Source organism: Panthera onca, chromosome B1 (assembly GCF_046562875.1).
Source record: "Panthera onca isolate mPanOnc1 chromosome B1, mPanOnc1 haplotype 2, whole genome shotgun sequence".
NCBI classification, from domain to species: domain Eukaryota; kingdom Metazoa; phylum Chordata; class Mammalia; order Carnivora; family Felidae; genus Panthera; species Panthera onca.
The window spans coordinates 161,123,507-161,144,886 of record NC_138342.1 but is presented as its reverse complement, the minus strand read 5'-3'; the positions used below and the strand labels follow the sequence as shown (position 1 = coordinate 161,144,886).

Here is a 21,380-nt window from a genome sequence, read left to right as displayed (position 1 = left end):
GAAGTAAGCATCATGCAGTACACATTGAATTCATTAGTTCATTCAGTCCCTCAACAAATATTATTGAACAGCCATTATATGCCAGGAACCGCTGTATGTGGTGAGGAGACAGCAGTGACAGAGCAAAGGGATATCCCTGCTTCATGGAGCTTGCAAAACCACCCTAGATAAAAACAGAAGCTACTTGTTAGTATCTGCTTATAGAACTTTGTACAGTACTGAGAACACAGTAGGAGCCAAATAAATACTGATGATTTAATTAATGACTAGAGGCAGCCACCGAGCAATGCCCTCTCTGCTTCCTGTGTCACTCCCAACTCTTCACTCATCTGGCAACACTGAGACACTCGACAGGATACTCTTTTCCATTGTTCCTCCAGCTCCCCCCCCAAGTCTCCACCTTTCCTGAGCACACCACTACAGAGTTGGAGATGAGGGTTCCCAGAAACTACCAGTAGATACCTGTACCCTGCCCTGTGGAGTCAGGAAAACGGAAACGTCACTGCTCCCTGCACCTCTGTCTTATGCTATTAACGGTGTTCACAGGGAGACCAAAGAAAGCAGTATCACTTGACACCTAGCAACATCGTGGTGACCGAAGTCACTCATATACACAGGGCATAAGTCACATGTGATCACAGGACCGTCTCCACACAAAAAGGAAGTTGCTGTAGGAGTGTTCGGAGAACCCATCTTCCAGTTCAGTACTTACCGAAGCAAAACGGAGTTTTTGGTTTCTGCTTTGGTGTAGCTACGCTCACCTAAATCAAATAAAAAACAAAAGAAACAAGAATATATTTCTAACATTGTTGTAAAAGAAAACAGTGTTTTCTTTTCAAATTTTTTTATTGTGAAACTTCTCACACAAAAAAGAAGAGTATATAAAACATACATAAACATTCTGAAGAATAATAATTAAATGGAAACCCTATACTCACGATCCAGATTAAGAAATAGGCCACTATCAATCCTCTTTCTTGGAAGCCTTTTGTGTGCCTCTCCCTGATAGAATCCCACCCCCACCCCTCAGAAATAAGCACTATCTTGATGTCTATATTAATCTTTATCTTTGTAAAAATGCTTTTAGAAACCACTGAGTCCTAACAAAATTCTCTTTGGACCACACAACCTGTACTTGCCCCATTCACACTACAAGATTCCACTCCTCTCGCAACCACCGACCCCCTCCCTAAACAGTTCTCCAAATTAAAGATGGTATTGCTACACACACATAGATTCCAATTAAAGCACACAGAAAGGTCACGCAGTGTGCATTTGGACATGCTGATCAGTGCCCTTTATATCTACCCTAACTGTTGAATCACAAAAAATAAGAGGGGCCCATGGAATCAGAACATACTTATGTATTTAAAAGAAGACAACAGAAGAAAGTAGAAATATGTTTATAGCTCCTGTTCTTTCATATTGTTTTATCAATCCTACCCCTTTCATGTACACTCCTGACTACATGCAGAGGTAAACCCATGTCACTCTGGTTCAAACCCACTGAACCAATAAAGGAAAACAAATCATATTCCATCATATGCCCACAAACATTAGGTGACTACTCTTGTTGTAGGTTGAATAGGAACTGTACCTGGGATTTCTAAGGAGGCACCTTCCCCCCGCCCTCAAACCCTAGGTTAGGAACTATTTCCACATTGTCATCATGCCCCTGTGGACACATTCTCTCAGTCCCCTTTCCAAGCAATGGCCTTCTCCTACTTGTATGAGATCTGAAAAAAAAAATACCTTGCCCTCCAACAAACAAAATGAATATAGCATACTCAACATTAATACATCAATCATTAAATGTCTATGTAACATTATATAAACCTCCTCGACATTATATAAACCTCTTTGACAAGTGTTTGCAAGATGTCACATTAAGTCAACTTCGTTCATGTTTCAGTGAAACAGTCAAAGAAATTTCATTACATTCGAAAATAATTAGTAGCTTTGATTTTCTTAGTTCGCAAGAACCCTCCTGGATGGGCAAGATGACTGCTAAAAAATTACAGCCAATCACAAATTAGAGTTACTCAGCCGAATCATTCCAAATATCAGATGACTGAAATCCTTTCGAATATTTTACAGCCAATTATATTTAATGAGGGAGATGGTTATATTCTGATACGTTCACCATCATGTGAGGTGGAGGCCTTAGGCCTAACGAAAGTCTTTAAACAGTCCTGAAACACAAAGATTTAGGCAAAGACGAACACATATATCCTAAGTTCAGTCACAGACCACCCAAATTCAGGCATGTCTTCGCCATTCCCAGAAACCACTCAGCAGAGCTCCACGACATCATAGTTCTTTGCCCCTGTGCTGCCTGGTGTTCCTGGGTTTGAGATCCTGAATTCCATCTGAACCACAGTATGTGCCTTTATCCTGCTTGTGTCTGATGTTCTGATCTGTCAGTGTCTCATTTTCTTGCTCTATCCCTCGGCATCCATGTTCCCCCTGCAGGTCCTTACGCCCAAGGTCCATGCCCAAGGTGCATGCCCTACCCTCCACTCCTGTGTAGCTCTGACCATCACAGAACTAACTGCCTGGCCCTCAGAACCCACCCATCTCACGGCTTCTTTGTACTTGAAGCTTTCGGATGGCTTTGTAAAGCTGGGCACTTTGAGACCTTCTGGGGCTTATTTGGAGATACACCTCTTTCTCCCAGAAACTGACTTTTATCACTGACCAGAGAAAGCACCACTGGCAGAGACTTTTCACCAGGTTGGGTGACAGAGAGTCGACTCCGACCACAACTTATCAGCAGCCTATACTGAAAGACTACTACCAATATGCTTATTACAGCAACTGAAACCAAGAGATCATCTGGTTTTTCATTTGTTTTTATATGTTTATCCAGTTTTCAGTCAGGGGACGTGCGTGATTACATGCATGCACGTCTATAATTTGCCCCATGCCTAACCACGGAAGGAGTATCTGGCAAGGCTGCTAGTTCTTTGCTGAATCAGTTCTAGTTCTGCCCTGATAGGCTATTTAGCGAGGGTCACACCCTCAAAATTTCTGATCAGCTTCCCAATTAGCAAAGCCAGACTGCAATTACAAGTCCCCTTCTTACAATCACAGAATGGCAGAAGAGGAAAAGAAATGTCTCTAGCTGTGCTGTGTCCTTCGGGGAGAAGGGCCAAGGTACAGGCTTCATTTACTTTGGAGAGTTAGCTCTGGCCTCCCCGACATCCTGGGGACTGTGGCAGCAGAATCCCTGCCCCCATGGGACTGTAAGTATAAGCCCTCTGCTCTCCACCCCACCTCATGTTGGTGATCAGACCAGCCTGTGCAGCCTCTTTCAGATGTAGTGAAGGAACAGAGGATCCTGAAAAAGTATGGCGGACAGCTTAACTATAGTGGGTGTGGCCAAGTGCTACCATCTGCCTGCCCTGAGGTGGCCACAGTTAAGTAGCTGCATGGCGGTGATTGACTGGTGGGTCCTGAATTATGCAAGCAATGAAAGGAGGTCAGGATGTGAGGCGGGGTATGGGCGCGGGTCACCCACAGAGTGACGCAGATAAGGCCACTCTACAGCGCAACAGCCTCTCAGGAACTCGCTCTTATCAGATCAAATACAGACCACAGGAGCAGCAAACTCATCGGTGGCAGGGCACTGTTTAGCCGGCCCCATCCTGTCTGCCCCTGGCCGGAAGTAGAGCTGGGGCCCCTCTGGCAGAAGCAGCAACAGCAGAACACGGTCTTGAAGCTCTAGGGTAGCTCTGCCCCGTGTCCAGGGTGACCCTGCCCTTTCAGGTGACATCAAGAGCAGAGGAAGAAGCAGTCAACTACACAGAATGGTTGGAGGGGTTCTAGGTAGGGGCCTCCGGACCAGCTTCAGGGGGTCAATGAGCCCTGAAATCACAGGCAAAACTGGGGTGTGTACACACAGACATACTTTACCTGGAAAAGGAGTTCACACTCTTCATGCAACCCTTAGAAGGATCCGTGACCACGACTCCCACCCCCCAACAACAAGAAGAACCAGTGTTCTAGGAAGGTCTTCCTTATAGCTAGCTGAGGGCAAGGCCCTGACAAAGCGGGACACAAGCTGGGAGTGGGATGCTGGTGCTGGCTATATACAAGAGAAGAGCCATCCAGCAAAGTGGGAAGGTGATGGCACCAAGGCCACCTTCAGACATTTTCTAGTTTGCCCAAAACCTGGTTCTACTGCCATTGGTGCCCTGGACATCAGGTCAAGAACATTCATCTCTGTTGGCCTTTCTGAAGGAACTCCTCTTCCCAACACTAGCCCTCAAGAAAGAACTATGGAAGAGCACGCAGCATCCCCCCCCCCCCCCCCCCGCAACCCCCGCACAGAGACCACACACACACCACAAGCCAGGTCAACACTGTGGTTAAATGCTTTACTCTAGGGGTGGGGGGGCAGGGGTGCTACCTAGGGGTTAACAAGAAATAACCTGGAAGGCTAAATTTGATGCCAGCACCACAGCTCAATGTTTTTCTGGGAAAACCCCTGCTTTCTGGCACTGGGTCAGGCAGGAGTTAAAGGCTCCTCTCAGCTCCATGTAACCTGACCCTGTGGCAGCTGTGGGTTTCTGCATAACACCCACCCAGGCCTGCATCTCCCAAGAAGGGCTAAAAGGCATGCCCATCCTTTCTAAATGAGGCAGCCTCCAAAACTGAGAACTCTAAAAGCCCTCATCTGAGCTGCATTTATAAATCATGATTCAGCAGGAGATTGTATTCACTTTTCCCTAATCAAAAAAGAAAAAAAAAAAAAAATCTCCAAAACCCTTTCAAACAGGAGAGGGTTTGGAATTTCACTAATAATGAGGTTCTCTGCTCCCCCTCTGATTCTGTTCCTCCAAGCCTCCTGGAGAAAGACCTAATGAGCTCACAACAAGACCCGACAGGCAAGGGGAAGGCCCAAACCTCTGGCCGGCCTAGCCCCGGAGGCGGCCACATCTCGCACCACAAGGCAAGCACAAATTGCCCACAGCTGTGCTAGCAAAGCTTTGCTTAAAGCCCTGCTCCCTTCCCGCCGCGCCCACCCCCCCCCACCCCCCCCCACCAGGTCATTATCTCCTCTCTCTAATCCGCTCAAACCCTGCCCTGCATCTTCTGCCTTTGTGCCCAGCTGTGTCTGCCAGACCCTGCCCGCAGCCCCTGCAGCCGCCTCCAACTCCAACCCCCCCCCCACCCCCCCCCCCCCGCCAGCTGGGATGGCAGGCTGAATACAAGGGCTCCCAAAGCTCATTATGAAAAGGAGCCAGTGGTCCCTCAGATCTGGGTCCCCCTACCGTGTATCAACCCCTGAGGGTGGGAGAATGTGGACAAGGAAGCAGAGATTCCCCAAGAGGCCTGAAGTGAGGGGTGCGTGGGGAAAGCAGGACTTCCGGAACCTTTGTGCTGGCTGGGCGCCACCTGGCTCTTCTCATTGGACAAAGAGTTCCTCTTTCTGGCGAGGCACTAAATCCCCCGGCCTTTTTTATCTCTGCTGCATCACAGGTCAGCATTGGTGCCTGCTCCAGGGAGGGGCCGCTAAAAGAAGCTAAATTCAGCAGCTATGTGTGGGCATCATCAACCAGCCCTCTGCCTCCCACCCCCCCCACCACCGCCCCCTCTCTGCCCCGTCTCTGCTCTGAAGGGGGGCTGATCTACCATCCACACTAACTGGATGGGGGATGGCCCGTCAGCCCACCTGCCAGACCCTCCAGCAGTCATCTGACTGCTGAATGGTTCCCTGGCACAACTGAGTGTCTTCCCGGGGCTCTCTTAGCCTTCCCTCCAGGAATCCTGTCCAGGTGATTGATAATCCAGCATAGCCCGAACTCTTTCTGAGCCGCTCCTTTAGAACAAGACCCCTGGGGAGAATCTTTTAGAGTCACTAGGAGGTTTCGTCGTTGTTTTTGCGCTCCTTTTTGCCCCAGTTTCGAAAAAAAGTCATGCCCCACTCCTATCCCCACTACCAATACCTCGTTGGCAGGAGCTGGGAGCATCACTGATGTGTCCCAGAAGGAAGAGGCTTCAGGCTCAGCTCCAAGAACCTGTGAGCCACACTCCACCCAGCCCTGGTCAGCAGCAAAGTTCCAAAGGCAAACGTGAGGACAGGGGAGCACTTCACTGCCCATGGAATACCCCCAAATGCTAACGCCAGAAGAACTGGACATTTCTTGTTTAGATACTAAACCTATTTAGAGAACATGAATTCCCAGAGCTCCAGGAGAACATTACCTTCGAGATGTAGGTCAGCTGCAAAGATCCAACAGCTCCTGCCCCAATTGCCAGGTTCTGAAAGACAGATGTTTTTCATTTTGAGAAGGATGATGCTACGTGAGGCAGTGGAAACAGCGCTAAAAGACAGAAGACCAAGACTCTAGTCCTGGCTTTGCAACCCTGAGCAAGCCACTTACCCACATTCTTGAGCTCACTTTCCTCTCTAAAACAGTGATAATTCTTGCCATGTATATGTATACACTAATGTTATCCTTGGCCTTACTTACCACAGAGGGCTGTGTTCTAGGACAGTGGTGAAAAGTGGGAGCTCCACCATTTGACAGTGAATACGTTCCTGAACCACTAAGCCTCCACTTTCTTTTCTGTAAAAATAGAGATGATAATAGTACCTACCTCATAAGGCAGCCATACGGATGACCTAATACATTTAAGGGCACTTGGAGTTGTCCCTGGTACATAAATGACTCTCAACAAGTGTTAGCCATTATATTTTTTCTTTCCTGACTGCTCTGATCTCCGTGGTGGCTTGGTCCTGTTTTATGCCACTCTAAGTTCTTTTTGTAATAAACACAGTGCAGATTCATACAATACAGAAATTAGAAAATACAGCTGTTCGGTTTATTTTACAGGAGCATTACGAGTACCAACTGGAATGATGTCTGTAGACCATAAAACACTAAGTAAATGTTCTATTAAAACAGCAAGAAACTCACAAGCACCTTGTCGGGCAATATTCTATCTTGGCACAATCTCTTTGGCTTTCTAATTTCTCCACTGTTAGAAATGAAATAATGATGACACAGGGATGGTAGCATATCAAAGAAATGACCGGGGTTAGAAATCACAGCTATGGAGTTTCTAATTTATAACGTGGAAAATTCACTCCCCCATGGACCTGAGACCCTGTCCACAGCTCCTGGTGACCTCTTAAACTGTTGCAATAGCCTCAAAGAATAACCCTGAAGTCCCCTTTACCTGGGGTTATCTCAAAGCAATAAACAGAGATGAATCTTGGATAATGAGAATTTAGTGAATTTCCTAAAGGGTTAGCAGTGAAATGACCGGTCATTCCAGAAGACTGCCCTTAAGAAGTATCTTACATGGCAGGGAAGAGTCCTTCTAGGCCCAATTAACTAAATTAACACACATCACTTGAAGCAAATGCAAGATATGAAATTTTCTATTCAGGAAAAAAGGGATGGGGATAATACCACAGTGAAAGGATTCTCAGAGCCCTTAAATTTTAGAGTAAGAAATTCAGAAAGGATATTCCCCCTCTCCCTTTTACAAATGAGGCTATAAATCTAAAATGCTGCCTTGTGAGTCTCCAGATTAGCATTTCAAATATGGATGATCTGATTTACACATTTTTTTCAAATACACAGTGACAGCATTTTGTTTACTTTTAAGGAAACCTCTATTGGATAAAGAGAGATAGGTCCTGTGCCCCTAAATCAGAGTCCAAAAAGGAGCCACAGGACTCCAAAAGGCCAGTGAGCATCTGACACTGCCCCAAGGAGACCGTGAGTCACTCTGGATGGACACATGGAGCCACGGGCCTCTGCTGGACACAGAGCACCTGGCCCACTCCCAGCCCCCATTTGGCATTGGAGGAAAGTGAGGGGATTTGTGAGTGAGGGGATTTGTTCCACTTCACATAAATGCTCAGATCTCCTGACTTCAACCCAATGCCCTAGAAGCAAGCAGCACGATAAAATTTTAAAAGCTCGAGTGGTTGGAATTCTGGCTGTGACATTATCGCCCTATGACTGCAGGCAAGTTTCTGTACCTATAAAATGGAGACGACAAACCCTGTTTCATAGGCTCATTGTGAGAACAGCATGAAAATGCAGAGGGAGAGCCCAGCACACGGCAGCTCCTCTCCCCGACCCACAAGGCTAATTACAAGATACACATGCCAAGTCTCAGAGCTGGTCTTGCACAACTCCCTCTCCTCACCCCAAACCACAGCCCGAAGGCCTCCAGAGGTATCTGGAATTATGAGAGATGAAGTGAGATCTGGGGAACCATTCGGGCACTAACCCACACATAATGACAGATATGAGCCGATCAGATTTCAACTACTTCATCCCCCCCACCCTCTCCATTGCTCCCCCCTCCGCCCCTTGCCTCCTTCAGCTCTCCCGCTGCAGAAATACACAGCAGCCGTTCTCCAGGCCCAGCTACCTGAGGGCAGGGGCGTCTTCACCACCTTCACCCACAGCCTACCCCTCAGTCTGCTTCTAGGCTCACATGCACCTCCACCATGAGAAGCCAGGAAAATATGATGAGTGTCTGTAAATGCAGTTTCCCCCCATCTTCCTCCCCACCTGGGGGAAAATGAATGCCAGGAGTAAACAGCCCCAAGATCACCGAGCCTTGATCCAGAGGGATGGCGCTGTGTCCACTCCAATTACTGGACCTAGGAGATTAATGGTGACAGCTCACTGCCAGGGTGGCAGCCCCAGGCAGACACTTCCTGGTCAAGGAAGAATGTGCCAACATGCCTGAGCTGAGGACCTCAGGCAGCCAGCTGTCAGGCCAGGGATGCCAGGAAACAGCACCTGGGGAGGGGCAGGGCGTCAGAGCCTATGCAAGCTGCCTCTCCAGGCCACAAACTGTCTCTTCCAGGGAAAAGACAAGAGGATGCTGACTGCAGTCTGTCCCTCTCTTAATTCACGTACACCAATCCTTCTCCAACTTTGGTGCACATCAGAATCTCCTAGGGAGCTCGCCTGAAAAGGCCCGGGCTCAGGCCTCACCCAAAAAACACTGAATCAGAGTCAAGTGGAATGTGGTCAGAACATGCACATTTTTTAAATGTTCCCAAGTGATCCCTACACAGGCCCAAGTTTGAGAACAACTGGTCTACATGACAAAATCTAGCCCTTGATTCTGTATTGGAGTATATTTTTCTGTGAGTTTAAGTCTCTTCTTACTAGATTTTAAGCACATTGAGGACATGAGTGGAATCGTATTCCTCTACAGAGCAGACTCCTCAACTTAAAACAAACAAACAAACAAACACCATTTACATGGTGGACAAGTTCCCAGACCAGTCCATAAAAGCCTGCTATACTCAGAGTGCCAAAGGCCTCCCATCCACCACTGGCGAATGACGTTTCTTTGGAATGACTTGTTCATGTTTTGAACTTGGCTGTCACTGAGTTTGCATTTCCCATGACCTTGGGTAGGGTTCCAGAGGGACAACAATAAGGGGCAGGGGGCATAAAAGGATTGAGTCCCAGCTACAAGAGGGTCAAGGGCTTGAGGAGAAGGACGAGAAGCATCGAGATGAGAGCATCTAAGCAGATGCGGAATGGAGACAGGCTGATGGGAAGACTACTATGTGAATCACCTGGGGATATATATATATATATATATATATATATATATATATATATTTGTGGGGTTTTTTTTTATTGATTTTGAGAGAGAGAGAGAGAGAGAGAGAGAGAGAGACGCAGAGGAGACAGGGAGAGAGAATCCCAAGCAGGCTCCATGCTGTCAACACAGTGTCCAAAGTGAGACTCGATCCCATGAACCGTGAGATCATGACCTGAGACAAAAGTCAAGAGTTGAACACTCAACAGACTGATCCACCCAGGTGCCCCAACCTGGGGATGTTTTTAAACAAACTAACACCCATGCCTCATCCTCAGTTTTGGCTGATCTGGGGTAGGGCCCAGGCACCTGTATGTTTCTCAAGCTCCCCACTGATTCCACGGTGCTGCCTGTTTTGAGGACCAATGCTGCACACACTGGCTGGTCCCGCTGACTGTGCGCTGGCAATGTAGCAGCTGGTGAGAGAAAGTCACGCCCAGTGGCAGTGTACAGGGTGACCCTGGCTGCTGCACCAGCAGTAAACAGGGAGGAAGGGAAAGGCGGGACGGTGGGCAGGGAGACAGAAAGGGGATTCCAGTGCCACATGAGGCTGTCAGCAATTGTGTGTGAGGATGTCTGTTAAGTCAGGAGCATTCTAAATTTTCTGGAACAATGTAGGGCACAGGACAGGTTCCCATTAAATGGTGGACAGTTTTTGTTTTAAGTTTATTTATTTATTGAGAGAGAGAGAAACAGCAGGGGTGGGGCAGAGAGAGAGACAGAGAGAGAGAATCCCAAGCAGGTTCTTTGCCATCAGCACAGAGCCCGATATGGGGCTCAAACCTATGAACCACGAGATCATGACCTGAGCTGAAATCAAGGGTTGGCTGCTTAACCAACTGAGCCATGCAGGCGCTCCGAATGACTGACAAGTTTTTATGACGATACTGCCAACACCTTGCTTTTTGCTCAAGTGTTCTGCCACCAAGGACCTCAAAGAAGCTCCCACTTCCCATGAGTGAAAAGCGTAGAGTTTATTCTTTTCCATTACCAAGGAAGGAGCAGACATGCCCACACAGAGATGTGACACACCTCCTATAGTAAGCCTGTTTTCCAGAAGCAACATTATTTCTTGTTGAAATAGAAAATTTTTACCCGTGTGTCTCCTGCTGCCTTTCCCATCTTCTAATGAGAGTAACAGGGAACACAGAAATGACCAACTATAGAGTCATAAACTCACAGCACAACAACACTAAGGTTCTGGTGATCCCTCATCATTCACCATATGAGTCCTCTAAGGCTCAAGGTGGGGAAATGACTTCCTCAACAAGCAGATAAAGGCAGAGCTTGTAACTCCCAACATCAATCCGATACTCTGGCAAAGCACAACTGGAGGAAGAAAAAAGGAAGCTGATGCATATGTAGAGTCTATTATGCACCAGGCCTGTCGCTAGGTACTCCTACGCATTGCTTCATCCTAGCAATCCCATTTTACAGATGAAGATACTAAGGACTGAGCAGGTGAAGCAACTTGTTCAAGGTCACACATGCACTGAGTAGTCAGGCCAGTACGCAAACCCAACCCTTTCTGATTCTCCAATCTCATGCTCTTTCCTTTGTACCTTGCCACCTCCCGTGAGACAATCCTTCAAATGTACAAGGACCTGCTCATTATCTGAGAGTTGATTATCAATGAAAGGTAAATACAAGAGCAGGACCAGCAGGGTTACACCAAAAGAGGCCCTATATAGTTACCCAAGCTGGGCAGGGCAGGAACTGGTCAAACTGGCTCTTGGCTGCCAAACTCCAAAAGACTGGGGATTCAGAGTAGAAAGGGGGAAAGAGAGAGGCTAGCCATCTTACCTTCTCTCATATCCCTCAGTGGTGCCTAGCAGAACACATTAGGTGGTCAAAAACAGCTTGCTAGTTAACTAGTGGGAGAAGGAGGAAGGGAATGTATGTGGAAATCCCACAACTAGGCCCTGAGCCAACATGGCTGCCCATGGGCTGAAACCACAACTCAAACCACCAGAAGCCAAGGCCAGACACAGACTCTCAGAAAAGAAAGACTTGCCTAGGAAGAGCCATGTGATGGGAACAGAGGGGAAAGCATAATTCCCTCTGCCCCACATTCCACAGCCCTCACCCTAGAATAAGAATAACCAAAAGGAAAGTAACCAAGCTATTCCCAGGGATTAGGTGATCCAGACAGTGGCTTGACCTGTTGCTCTGGTGTCAAATACATCTCCTCCCCTCCACTCTGCAGCTCCACTTCCTGATAACTAACTTGAGGAAGAGTGAAATGTCCATGGCTATTCTCCTCATTCTATAGTTCAAAATACACATTTAATCTTTGCCTTCCAGAAAAGTCAACTCTGTATCATAAATTGCTGTGTTGGTATAATGCTTGCATTCTATTATCTGGATGCCTCTTTTTCACTGACACACATCAGCACCGGCTTCAGCCAGTGGCTGGACTTTATGATTTGTAAGTCTCCTGCCACCACATTCCCAGCCCCTTTATTTCCCTTCCCCAAATCCTGGTGATAGTGACCAAAAGACGTGCACCAAGGCCCTGGCTGTAGATAATCCCCTGGACACATTCAGATTCCAAGACTCCAACTACTGGCCACAAAAATGGTTCTAAAACTAAAACCTTAAACTCAATAAGCCAACCCCCTTCAGGGTGCCTGGATAGTTCAGTCGGTTGAGGGTCCAACTCTTGATTTCGGCTCAGGTCATGATCTCATGTTTCAATGGGTTCAAGCCCCATATTGGGCTCTGCACTGACAGTGTGGAGCCTGCTTGTGATTCACTCTTCCCCCCACCCTCTCTACGTCTCCTGTGCTTGCTCTCTCTCTCTCAAATAAAAACTTTAAAAAAATTTTTAAATTAAAAATAAAAAAAAAAGTAAGCCAACACCTTCACCCCTGTGCTCAAGGCAGCCCCCTCCACACATGCCTCAAATTCAAGAGTCATTTCCCCTCCAGCCTCGAACTGGCCCCGTACCCCACTGCCCCGCATCTGCCCGCGGATCCACACTCTCTCCCAGTCAGCCTGGTCCTAAACCTCCGAATGCTCTCCTTCACCCTTCTGTCAGTCACCAAGCCTGTCATTTTCTTCCTTCACAGGGCCTCTGGATCTGTCCCTTCCTCCCTATTCACCTTGCACCACCACCACTGACATTCCAGGAAACCCTAGAAAAATGTCTCACTGTGAACAAGTAACATCTCGGTGACACTTTAGAGTTTATGCAAGCACTTTCACAAAAATTATTTAATCTTTACGGCAACTATGTCAGAGGGAGATATAATTAATATCATTACCCCTACTTTACAGAGGAGGACAGGAGACTCAAAAACGATCGGTGTTTCCCTAATTAAGGTATACCTCAAAGTGTTCTGTGCTCAGCTGATGTGAACTAAGAAAACGGGCTCGGAAGCAAAATCTAACAGGCAGCTCCCTCCCAAATATACAATTGCCCGCTTTGCCTTAGAGGCATTATTTGAATAAAAATAATAAAATGCCATTCTTTTGTATATAGTTTTATAAATACATAAACATAGATGTATATGATAGATATATTCAAACAAATATTGAAGACTGAAATCTAAAAGCAAAACATTAACAACAATATAACCAAAGACAAATTTTAAGAAAACTTAGAACAGTTTCTTCACGGCTTCACATGGGTAAAACCTCAGCTACATCTCTCAGCTTTCCTCTCTTTTTGTTGCTTGAACTTTAATAACAAGTAGGGCTAACTATTAACACAATTTTCCCCAAGTGCCTCTTGGTTTTCACTTCTTTTTAATTTAGACAAAGTACCATCTTGTTATAAAGAAGAGGAGGATTGTTTTTTAAAAAACCGCATGATTATACTCTAGTATTTTATGTTCATTCTCCAAAAGTCCATGCATAATTTTAATTCTAAAAACATTAATTAAATAGTAATGTTCCCTTAACAGAATTTGCATTTGGGTGAAAGTACAGATCTGTTGCTTGCAATCTTTTAGAATTTTTTTTCCCCAAAGGAATTCTGCATCCTTACTCTAACACAGTATGGACAAAAGCATGCCAGAAATTCTACTTAGCCCATTAAATCATTTGTCTACGTGGAAAGTTAATACACATACCAATAACACAAAACCCATGAATGAAAAACACTTGGCTCAAACAACTGCTGAAGATCTGAAAATTATCATGATGCTTGTTTATACAGAGAGTATCTCTGGATAGACACACAAAAAACTGGTCATGTGGGCTGCCTCTGGCTAGGGAAAGACGTGGCTGGCACAGAGGACTGGAAGGGAGTAACCTGTCACTATATGTGAGCTGTCCTACATTTTGAATTTTGTACCATATGCATGCATTGGCTATTTTTTTTAAGTTCTCTTACCGGTTCTTGGCATTTTGACAGGGTAAAGCATGTGATGCAAAGATCTTTTAAATATTGTTGGATTTTAGCCAAATTTTGCTCTAGGAGGTTTCTGACAGAAAACACAATTTTAAAAAGTAGCAATTTTCACCTAGCCTTTAAGACAACACTATTGTCGGGGCGCCTAAGTGGCTCAGCCAGTTAAGCATCTAACTTCAGATCATGATCCCGCAGTTGGTGAGTTTGAGCCCCACATTGGGCGCTCTGTGTCAGCATAGAGCCCACCTCAGGTCCTCTGTACCCACCTCTCTCTGCCCCTACCCTACTCATTCTCCCTCTCTCTCTCTCTCTCTCAAAAATAAACATTAAAAAAAGAGACAACATTATTGCTCATTTATATGTTCTATATATTCCTACCACTGTTCTGTATTCTACTAATATATCCAAAAACCCAAAATAGTCAAATAACCATCTTTTTTGTCAACACAGGTGAAACTGCTTGCCACTTTCAATGGAAAGAACTTATTAAAAGTTCTTTAAAAAAAAAAAAAAGCAAAGGGCTTTCATTGCACCCCAGAGTTACCAGGAGAGATAACAATCTTTCTGAAGGTTATAATGATCCATAATTCATATCACAGCCTTTGCAAAGTAAAAGCATCTGAGTATTTTTCTGTCAACAGAGAGAAAATACACTTCGCAGAGTACATTTGACAAGAACAACCATCTAGTACAACAGTATTTTCATGCTTCTGTAATTACGTCTTGCAATTACTTAGGCAAGTGGGCATCACGAGGGTGGAACATAAGCGTTGCTGTGCAACTAAAATATAGTTAGTCACTCTGTAGGTCACTGTAATAAAGTAAAGCAGCCCAATTAAGGTATTTCCTCTCCTCTCTCATGATAGAGACCAACATTAAATTAAAATACACGCGCTCGTTCTGTAATATCATAGTGACGTTTCAGGGAGATCCAGCCAATGTTTGTTTCTGTTCAAAAATTATTTGTGTACTTAATATTATCAGCGTATCAATTTTTAAAAGCATTAGCCAAATCTGTGGCCATAACCAATAATATTGAAACTTTCTATTTATAGGGGTGCTTTTTAGCAAATGGGTTTCATCCCATATCGGTCTGGTGTCACCACTGCCTGTATTAAAAACTTTACCACATTGAATCCAAATTCTATCGGACATCTGGGGCTGTACTGGGCCCGTGCATGCTGATGCCTAGCGTACCCCTGCCATTCATCCCGTGAGCAGACACGGCTGCTGTGCACACAATGGCCGGCACCTGTAGCTCTGTTTCCGAGGGCAGCCTTCAGGCCTCTGGAGCTGTTTTGCCCACACTGGTAGAGCCAAAACCAGTGACTGTCCAGTGGGGCATGCGAAAGCCCATGTCTCGGAGAACTCTGAGGCCTAACCTACAGCGAGCCCCCCTGCAGCATCAGGCTGAGGCCTACCCTTTGCCAACTTCTTGGAAGATCTTTGTCTGGCTTCCTCTGCTTCCCTGTCCTGCTTCCCAGCTCTCTTGACAGCTTCCAGAAGAACATTTCCTTAAGAAAGAGCTTGGCACAAATCCTTGTCTTGGTGCCTGACTCCTGGTCTTGGGGTCTCACTCTAACCAGGTGAGCTCACCTTCCTCCTTGGGACAGCCTCTGTCCCCAAATGACTGCTGTTTCCCTCACATAGAATACCTTCCTCTTCCTCTTTGGCTCTGCTTAGGATAGAGTGCATAACAATCAAATGAGAGGGGTGCCTGGGTGGCTCAGTCAGCTAAGCGTCCAACTTCAGCTCAGGTCATGATCTCACGGTTCCTGAGTTTGAGGCTCACTGCTGTCAGCCTGTCAGTGCACAGCCCGCTTCACATCCCTTGTCCCTTCTCCCTCCCCCACTTGCACTCTCCCAGAAATAAATAAATATTGAAAAAAAACCCTATCAAATGAAATAGCATAAGTGAAAACACTTCAAAACCTATAAAATGCCCTGCAAATGGGAATCACTTGTGGTAATAATTCATCTCACCCATCCTTCCATATCTGGATCTAGCACCACCCCCCTCCACGAAGGTGGGGGTCCCACTCTCCCTGCCACATTTTTTTTTAATCGTCCACCTCCTCACCGACAGTGTAAGCTCCATGAAGGAAAAGATGCGGTCTATGCACTGCTGGAGCCTCAGCATCCACAGTGGCTTATGGTGCACAGGGCGTGTTTAGCAAACCTGTGTTAAGTTGTGTTGCTAAACTCCAGTAGCTCACTCTACTCTTCGCCCTTCAGGAAACGAAGGGCTGACAGCCATGTTAGAGATCATCTAGAGTACCTACAGCCCAGTGAGCACAGATACCTCACCTAATGTACAAAACCACTCAGTGGCAGAGCCAGAATCTGATCCTTCATCTCGCCTCCCAGACCTGAGAACTTTCCATGTGAGGCTCCACCTTGAGGCCCTACACCTTCCCTGGATGGGCAGACACACCAGAAAACTGCACCCCCTTCCCCTTCAGCCAACCTACTGGCATCTGGGCCATTCAACTCAACACTGTGCCATCTTGTTATAAAGCTGCGCTGAGATTTTTAGCACCACAGTCGTGTGTGATGTTTTCATCTCTCCAGCTAAACCTGAAGCTTCCCAGTGGCAAAGACTTCACTGAATTCAGCTCCCACCTCGTCTCCAGGACCTTGCACAGGGCTGAGCACAGACATCAGTGGGAGGAAGCGGATGCAGGTGAAGAAAGCAGGCACTGGAGCATCTATACCTGGCTCCAACTCCAGCTCTACATTTTAACACCTGTGTGACTCTGAACAAAGTTGCCAAACTTCCTGCTCCTCGTCCAGAGTGATGACGGTCCCTGAGTCCCAGGATTATTAGGAGAACGTAATGAGATAATGTATGTAAAACATTTCACGCTCGGTAAGCATAAGCAGCAGGTAACAATAATAGTAGCAGCAGCAGTAGGAAAAACAGGCTCCATAACCACCAACTACCAAGTGGCTTCAACAGGCAAAGATCAGAGACATGGGCTGCAAGAATCCCCTGCTTACTAGTGCCTATTAACTAAGACACCTTATCAGGCGTCTCTTTTGCCCTATAAAAATAAGATAGTGAGTGACCGAACGCAGTTCCATGTCTCTCTCCTCAGGGGCAGAGCACCCCCTCCACCCACCCTCTCCGTTTGCTCCTGGGGATCATCTCCAATCCACCCTTCTCCTGACTTCCAGCACTCTGCTTTGTCTGCCTCTGCAGAGTTTCCACTCAATTTAGGCCCAAGGGAAGCCCAACCCCAGGAGAGCAGTGTTGGGCACTCTGCATTTCACAAAGGCCTCCCTTTGGACAGACTCTTCACTTGGCCCTCTTTGGTCTGTTCATCCATTCATTGAGCACACACCTTTATTGAATGCTGGACACTATGGATCAAAACCTAAGCCAGATGAGCTCCCTACCCTAGAGGACCTCCCAGCCCTGAGCGTCCTCTGGCTTCTCTTTCTTAATCAGACACTGCCTCTAAAGCTTTCCTTCCTCCTAAGCAACATTACGATGATGGTCTCATTATCAGCAATAAAGGCAGAAGAACTGGAGTCAGACTGCCAGGGCTGGAATCTTGGCTCTGAAACTCTTCACTATGTAGCCATGGGCAAATTCTTCCCCTCTCTGCCTCACCCACCTCACCTTTACAGTAAGGACAATAATACCTATCAATTAGACTTGTCAGAATAAAATGAAAACCCCATGAAGTCTTTAGAACAGTTCTTGCCACACAGTAATAAATGTTCACTAATACTATTTTACAACTTATAAAAATATCCACTCTCAAATCTAGAATGGCTATTTGGCCATTAACACAATGATGAGCTAAGTCAACAGCTGAAGGAGGAAAATGTTCTAAACTATTGTTCTGAACTATGTCAACAGCAAGACTCTGCTTTTTTAGGCATATGCCAGGCCAGCTGAAATCTCTGCTTCCAGGGAAACTGTAAAGACTCCCCAGCAGTGACCACAAGTTCTATTTGGTAACTCAAACTCAAAGAAGGCTCTAGCACAAAGTGCAGCCGAGAGCTCAGTCAGCAGGGAAGTGCAAGAGGCTGCCCTTGGCAGATGAGGGCTCACCCCAGAGGTCCTAGTAAGGCGGCCCAGGGCAGAGCATTCAAGGTTAGTGTGGGTTCTGGAACCAAGGAACAGTAAAATCAGTGGGCAGTACAGAGCAAGGGAAATCCTGACAACTGACAATATTTGAAATCTGAGATGGTAACAATGTGGCCTTGAGTGATCTGTCACTGACAGCAAGGCTCTCAGTCTGTGGTCCAGGATATGAAGGAGGATCCAGGTCTCAGGGGCGGTAGCTGGCAACAGTTAAGTCAGGATTCCCCAAGCAAATGAATCTGCATTAAGAACAGTCTTAGCAGGAAGCATGGCGGTAAGCAGGTAGGTCAGGATAAAAATACTTTTGAATTACCTTAGCTAATATGATAGGTGAGTCAGAGAAGGTACACAGAAGGAGAAAAAGAGAAAGGAAATGATAAGACCCAGAGACCATGAGTCACCCTTAGCTCACCCCTGGCATGCCAGGGGCCAAGTCGACCAGCAACAAAGATTTGATCCCAAGCTCCTCCAACAATGCCACTTCCTTTTGCAGTGGCTCTGTTGACCCAGCTAGGGGCACCTGTACAGAACAAAGGCAAGGAAAATGATAGAGTAGGGCCAGAAGGCAAACCTAAGACAAAAACACTATAAGAGGCAAGCATTCCAGGCTAAGTCAAGGATGTAAGTGTTCATAGGGTTCATTCTGCACACTCAGCATTTTCAATGAAAGTGATCAACAGAAGGTTATCAGGAATGAGAGGTGACACACGGGGCACAGTTCTATTTAGGGGTTAAGTTTTTTCTGGAGGAGGTGACTAGCAGCAGCTAACCAGAGTATGTTTTCTATATCTACAGCATGTTCTCTCGCCATCAAATCCAGAGGGCAAATGCCAAAGGCCTCTAGAGGGTTAGTCCCTGGATAATAACCTAGAGATTCACAGTAATCTTTTTCCACTGCACATCTTAAAGCACATATCCATCCCCGAACATTCAGACTTTCCCCTTCCCAAGTCTTTGAACCAGAGCCAGATCTCAGCCCCACACTCCTCCCTGCCACAACATGGCTGTGACCCATGAACTTGACATTCAGGGGCCATGCCAATCTTTGGGGACTCATTCCACCAAACTTCCATTGCTCCAGGGAAATGGGAAGGAAAGACCCAACAGCACTCATAGCACCAGAAATAAAAGACTTGAGACTTTTTCTCATACCACTGACAACACCAGGGGCTCCCAAGCCCAGCAATTAAAAGTAGGGGACCCTATCTTTGTGTCTCACTGCCACAAAATGCTAGGCAGGTCACCTAAGTCTGGCCATGTCCTCGATGAAGTCAATTCCAATGTCTGAGACTCAGTTTCTCATCTGTTACCATCAAGAAGCAAAACTAGGTGACCACCAAGGTCACCTCCCACCCAGGATTCTACAACTCCCTGATGCAAGAGACCAAAGAAGTCCAACGTTTGTTGAGCTCAGGGAACCAGGCCACACTCCCTGCCAGGGAGGGGCCCCAGACTGGAAGAGCAGGAGTGGCCATGAGGCCACAGCCACAACAAGGGAAGTGAAAGAAAGCAAGCCATGCCTTGGAGCCTGAAACAAGCCGGGCCGGCCTCTGCTGAACTTCTGAAGTTTTAAATTCCTGAGCGTAAGAAAAGATACCAGATCTCCAGGATCAGGACAAATGAGCTTCTTCTTCCTCAAACTAGTATCTGGGATGGCTGTGTGTGTGTGTGTGTGTGTGTGTGTGTGTGTGCGCGTGTGTGTGTGTGTGTGTGTGTGTGTGTTGTAGGGAGTTTCACTCCTTACTGACCACCACTGTGATGCTGCCCACAAGAGATGAAGTGCTTGGAGCTAATCCCATGCGTATTCCTCCCAGGCAGTGACAGGCAGCCAGCCACCTTCCCATGCAGCCTCTCACCTGGGGGTTGTCCATGTACCAGAGAAGGCAGTTGGCCTGGGTGTCCAGAATAAAGTACCTCCGCAGAAACTTGCCGCTGTTCTCATTCTCCTCGATGTCCAGAAACCCACAGATTCGGTTCTGTCGATCCACATAAGGCATTCCTGGGCTCTGCTCACATCACCCTGCATGGCAGGAAGAAGGGAGGTGCTGATGAGGAGGGTGAAGGGTGCCCTGCCTCAGGACCTGGAGGACCTTCACTCTGGCTTGACTCACCTCTGTAAGAAGGTAGGCTTCTACATATCAGCCCCTTTCCCCAGAGCAAATGTTCCACCCCAACCAGATCCTGGAAACCTCTATCAATTCTGTTTCATAAGCAGCCATCAAAATTCATTAACATGTCTCAACTAAGTGTCCTGAGGGCCCACTGTGTGCTGAGCAGAGTCTTATGCAACTTTACACATAAAAAGAGGATATAAGCCTAGACTTCGGGTCAGGGGCCTGGGTTCAAATTCCAGTTTTAGCTACTTATGAATTGTGTGACTACAAACTAATCTTTCTGCACCTCAGTTTCTGCACCTGTAAAATGGGGATAATAGTGGTACCTACACCTCATAAGATTTTGGTGAGAATTAAGTGCCCCATGCACATCAAGCATTTTACGAACACTAGGCATTATGATGACCCTTTACAAAGCCCTTGTAAAGTAGGTCATAACCCAATTTTATACACAATGAAACTCAGAAAGGATTTAAGCTCCAATTCAAATACCTGCATAAAACTTTGCCAGGAATGCAGCCACAAAGAGCAAACCCTCCAGCTCCAGGAAGGTACTAAGGAATTAAATCTGAGGGGCTCATGGGGCCTTGTGGCAGGGCCACATCCCTCAGCCCTAGCTTCACTTACTTCACTCTGCTGTTCCCCAAAGGCCACTTATGACTGAAAGAATGAGGAATCAGAAGAAGGCTCCAACCAATGAACACGGTCACAGATTCCAACAAGGCCTCTGATGATGGGAGACAAGCTTTGCCTTCAAGCCGGACTCCCTTCTCCTCATGATTTCCTTCTGACTCTCCAAAGAGCCAAACAAAAGGGCAGGAGCTCTCTTCTCCTCCCCAAAGAGGATGAGCGCCTTCCAACAAGCAGCTACACCCAACCCGGATGCACAGGTGGAACACAAGGGCCAGAAAACGCCATGTGACATTCTGACTTTCAAGAACAAACACCACCCACCACTGGGTCCCGCTTGGCTCTGACAAGCAAACCTCACTATGACCCAAGTCCACCAGGGCCCTAAGCAAAGTGGTGAGCTGGCTGGCTTACGGCCATGCCTGCACCACAACACTGGGTCAGCAAGTAAGCCACCAAGATGCTGCACCCATAGTGGTGCAGGCCCAGGGTAGGCCAGTCCCACATTCCCACAATATCAGGCTCATTCGAAGGGTAGCTACTGGCAGTGTGGTCTGCTCTCCCTCCCACCCCCACAGGAGGCCCT

General features: G+C 46.7%; 1 protein-coding gene across 4 annotated transcripts in view; it reads right to left on the bottom strand.

Moving 5' to 3' along the window:
* PLEKHA2 (pleckstrin homology domain containing A2) overlaps positions 1–21,380 on the bottom strand; it is a 72,267-nt gene that overhangs the window by 25,257 nt on the left and 25,630 nt on the right. For 3 of the 4 annotated variants that reach the window (XM_060653520.3, XM_078445537.2, XM_060653519.3), the window contains 3 exons: positions 19,907–20,070; positions 6,211–6,267; positions 713–761 (listed from right to left, as the gene is read on the bottom strand). In XM_060653520.3, coding sequence (XP_060509503.1) covers positions 713–761; positions 6,211–6,267; positions 19,907–20,047 — 247 coding nt within the window. In that variant the 5' untranslated portion in view covers positions 20,048–20,070. Of the gene's footprint in view, positions 1–712; positions 762–6,210; positions 6,268–6,479; positions 6,576–19,906; positions 20,071–21,380 lie in introns of all 4 variants that reach the window. The other variant, XM_078445538.2, reaches the window with a different exon arrangement.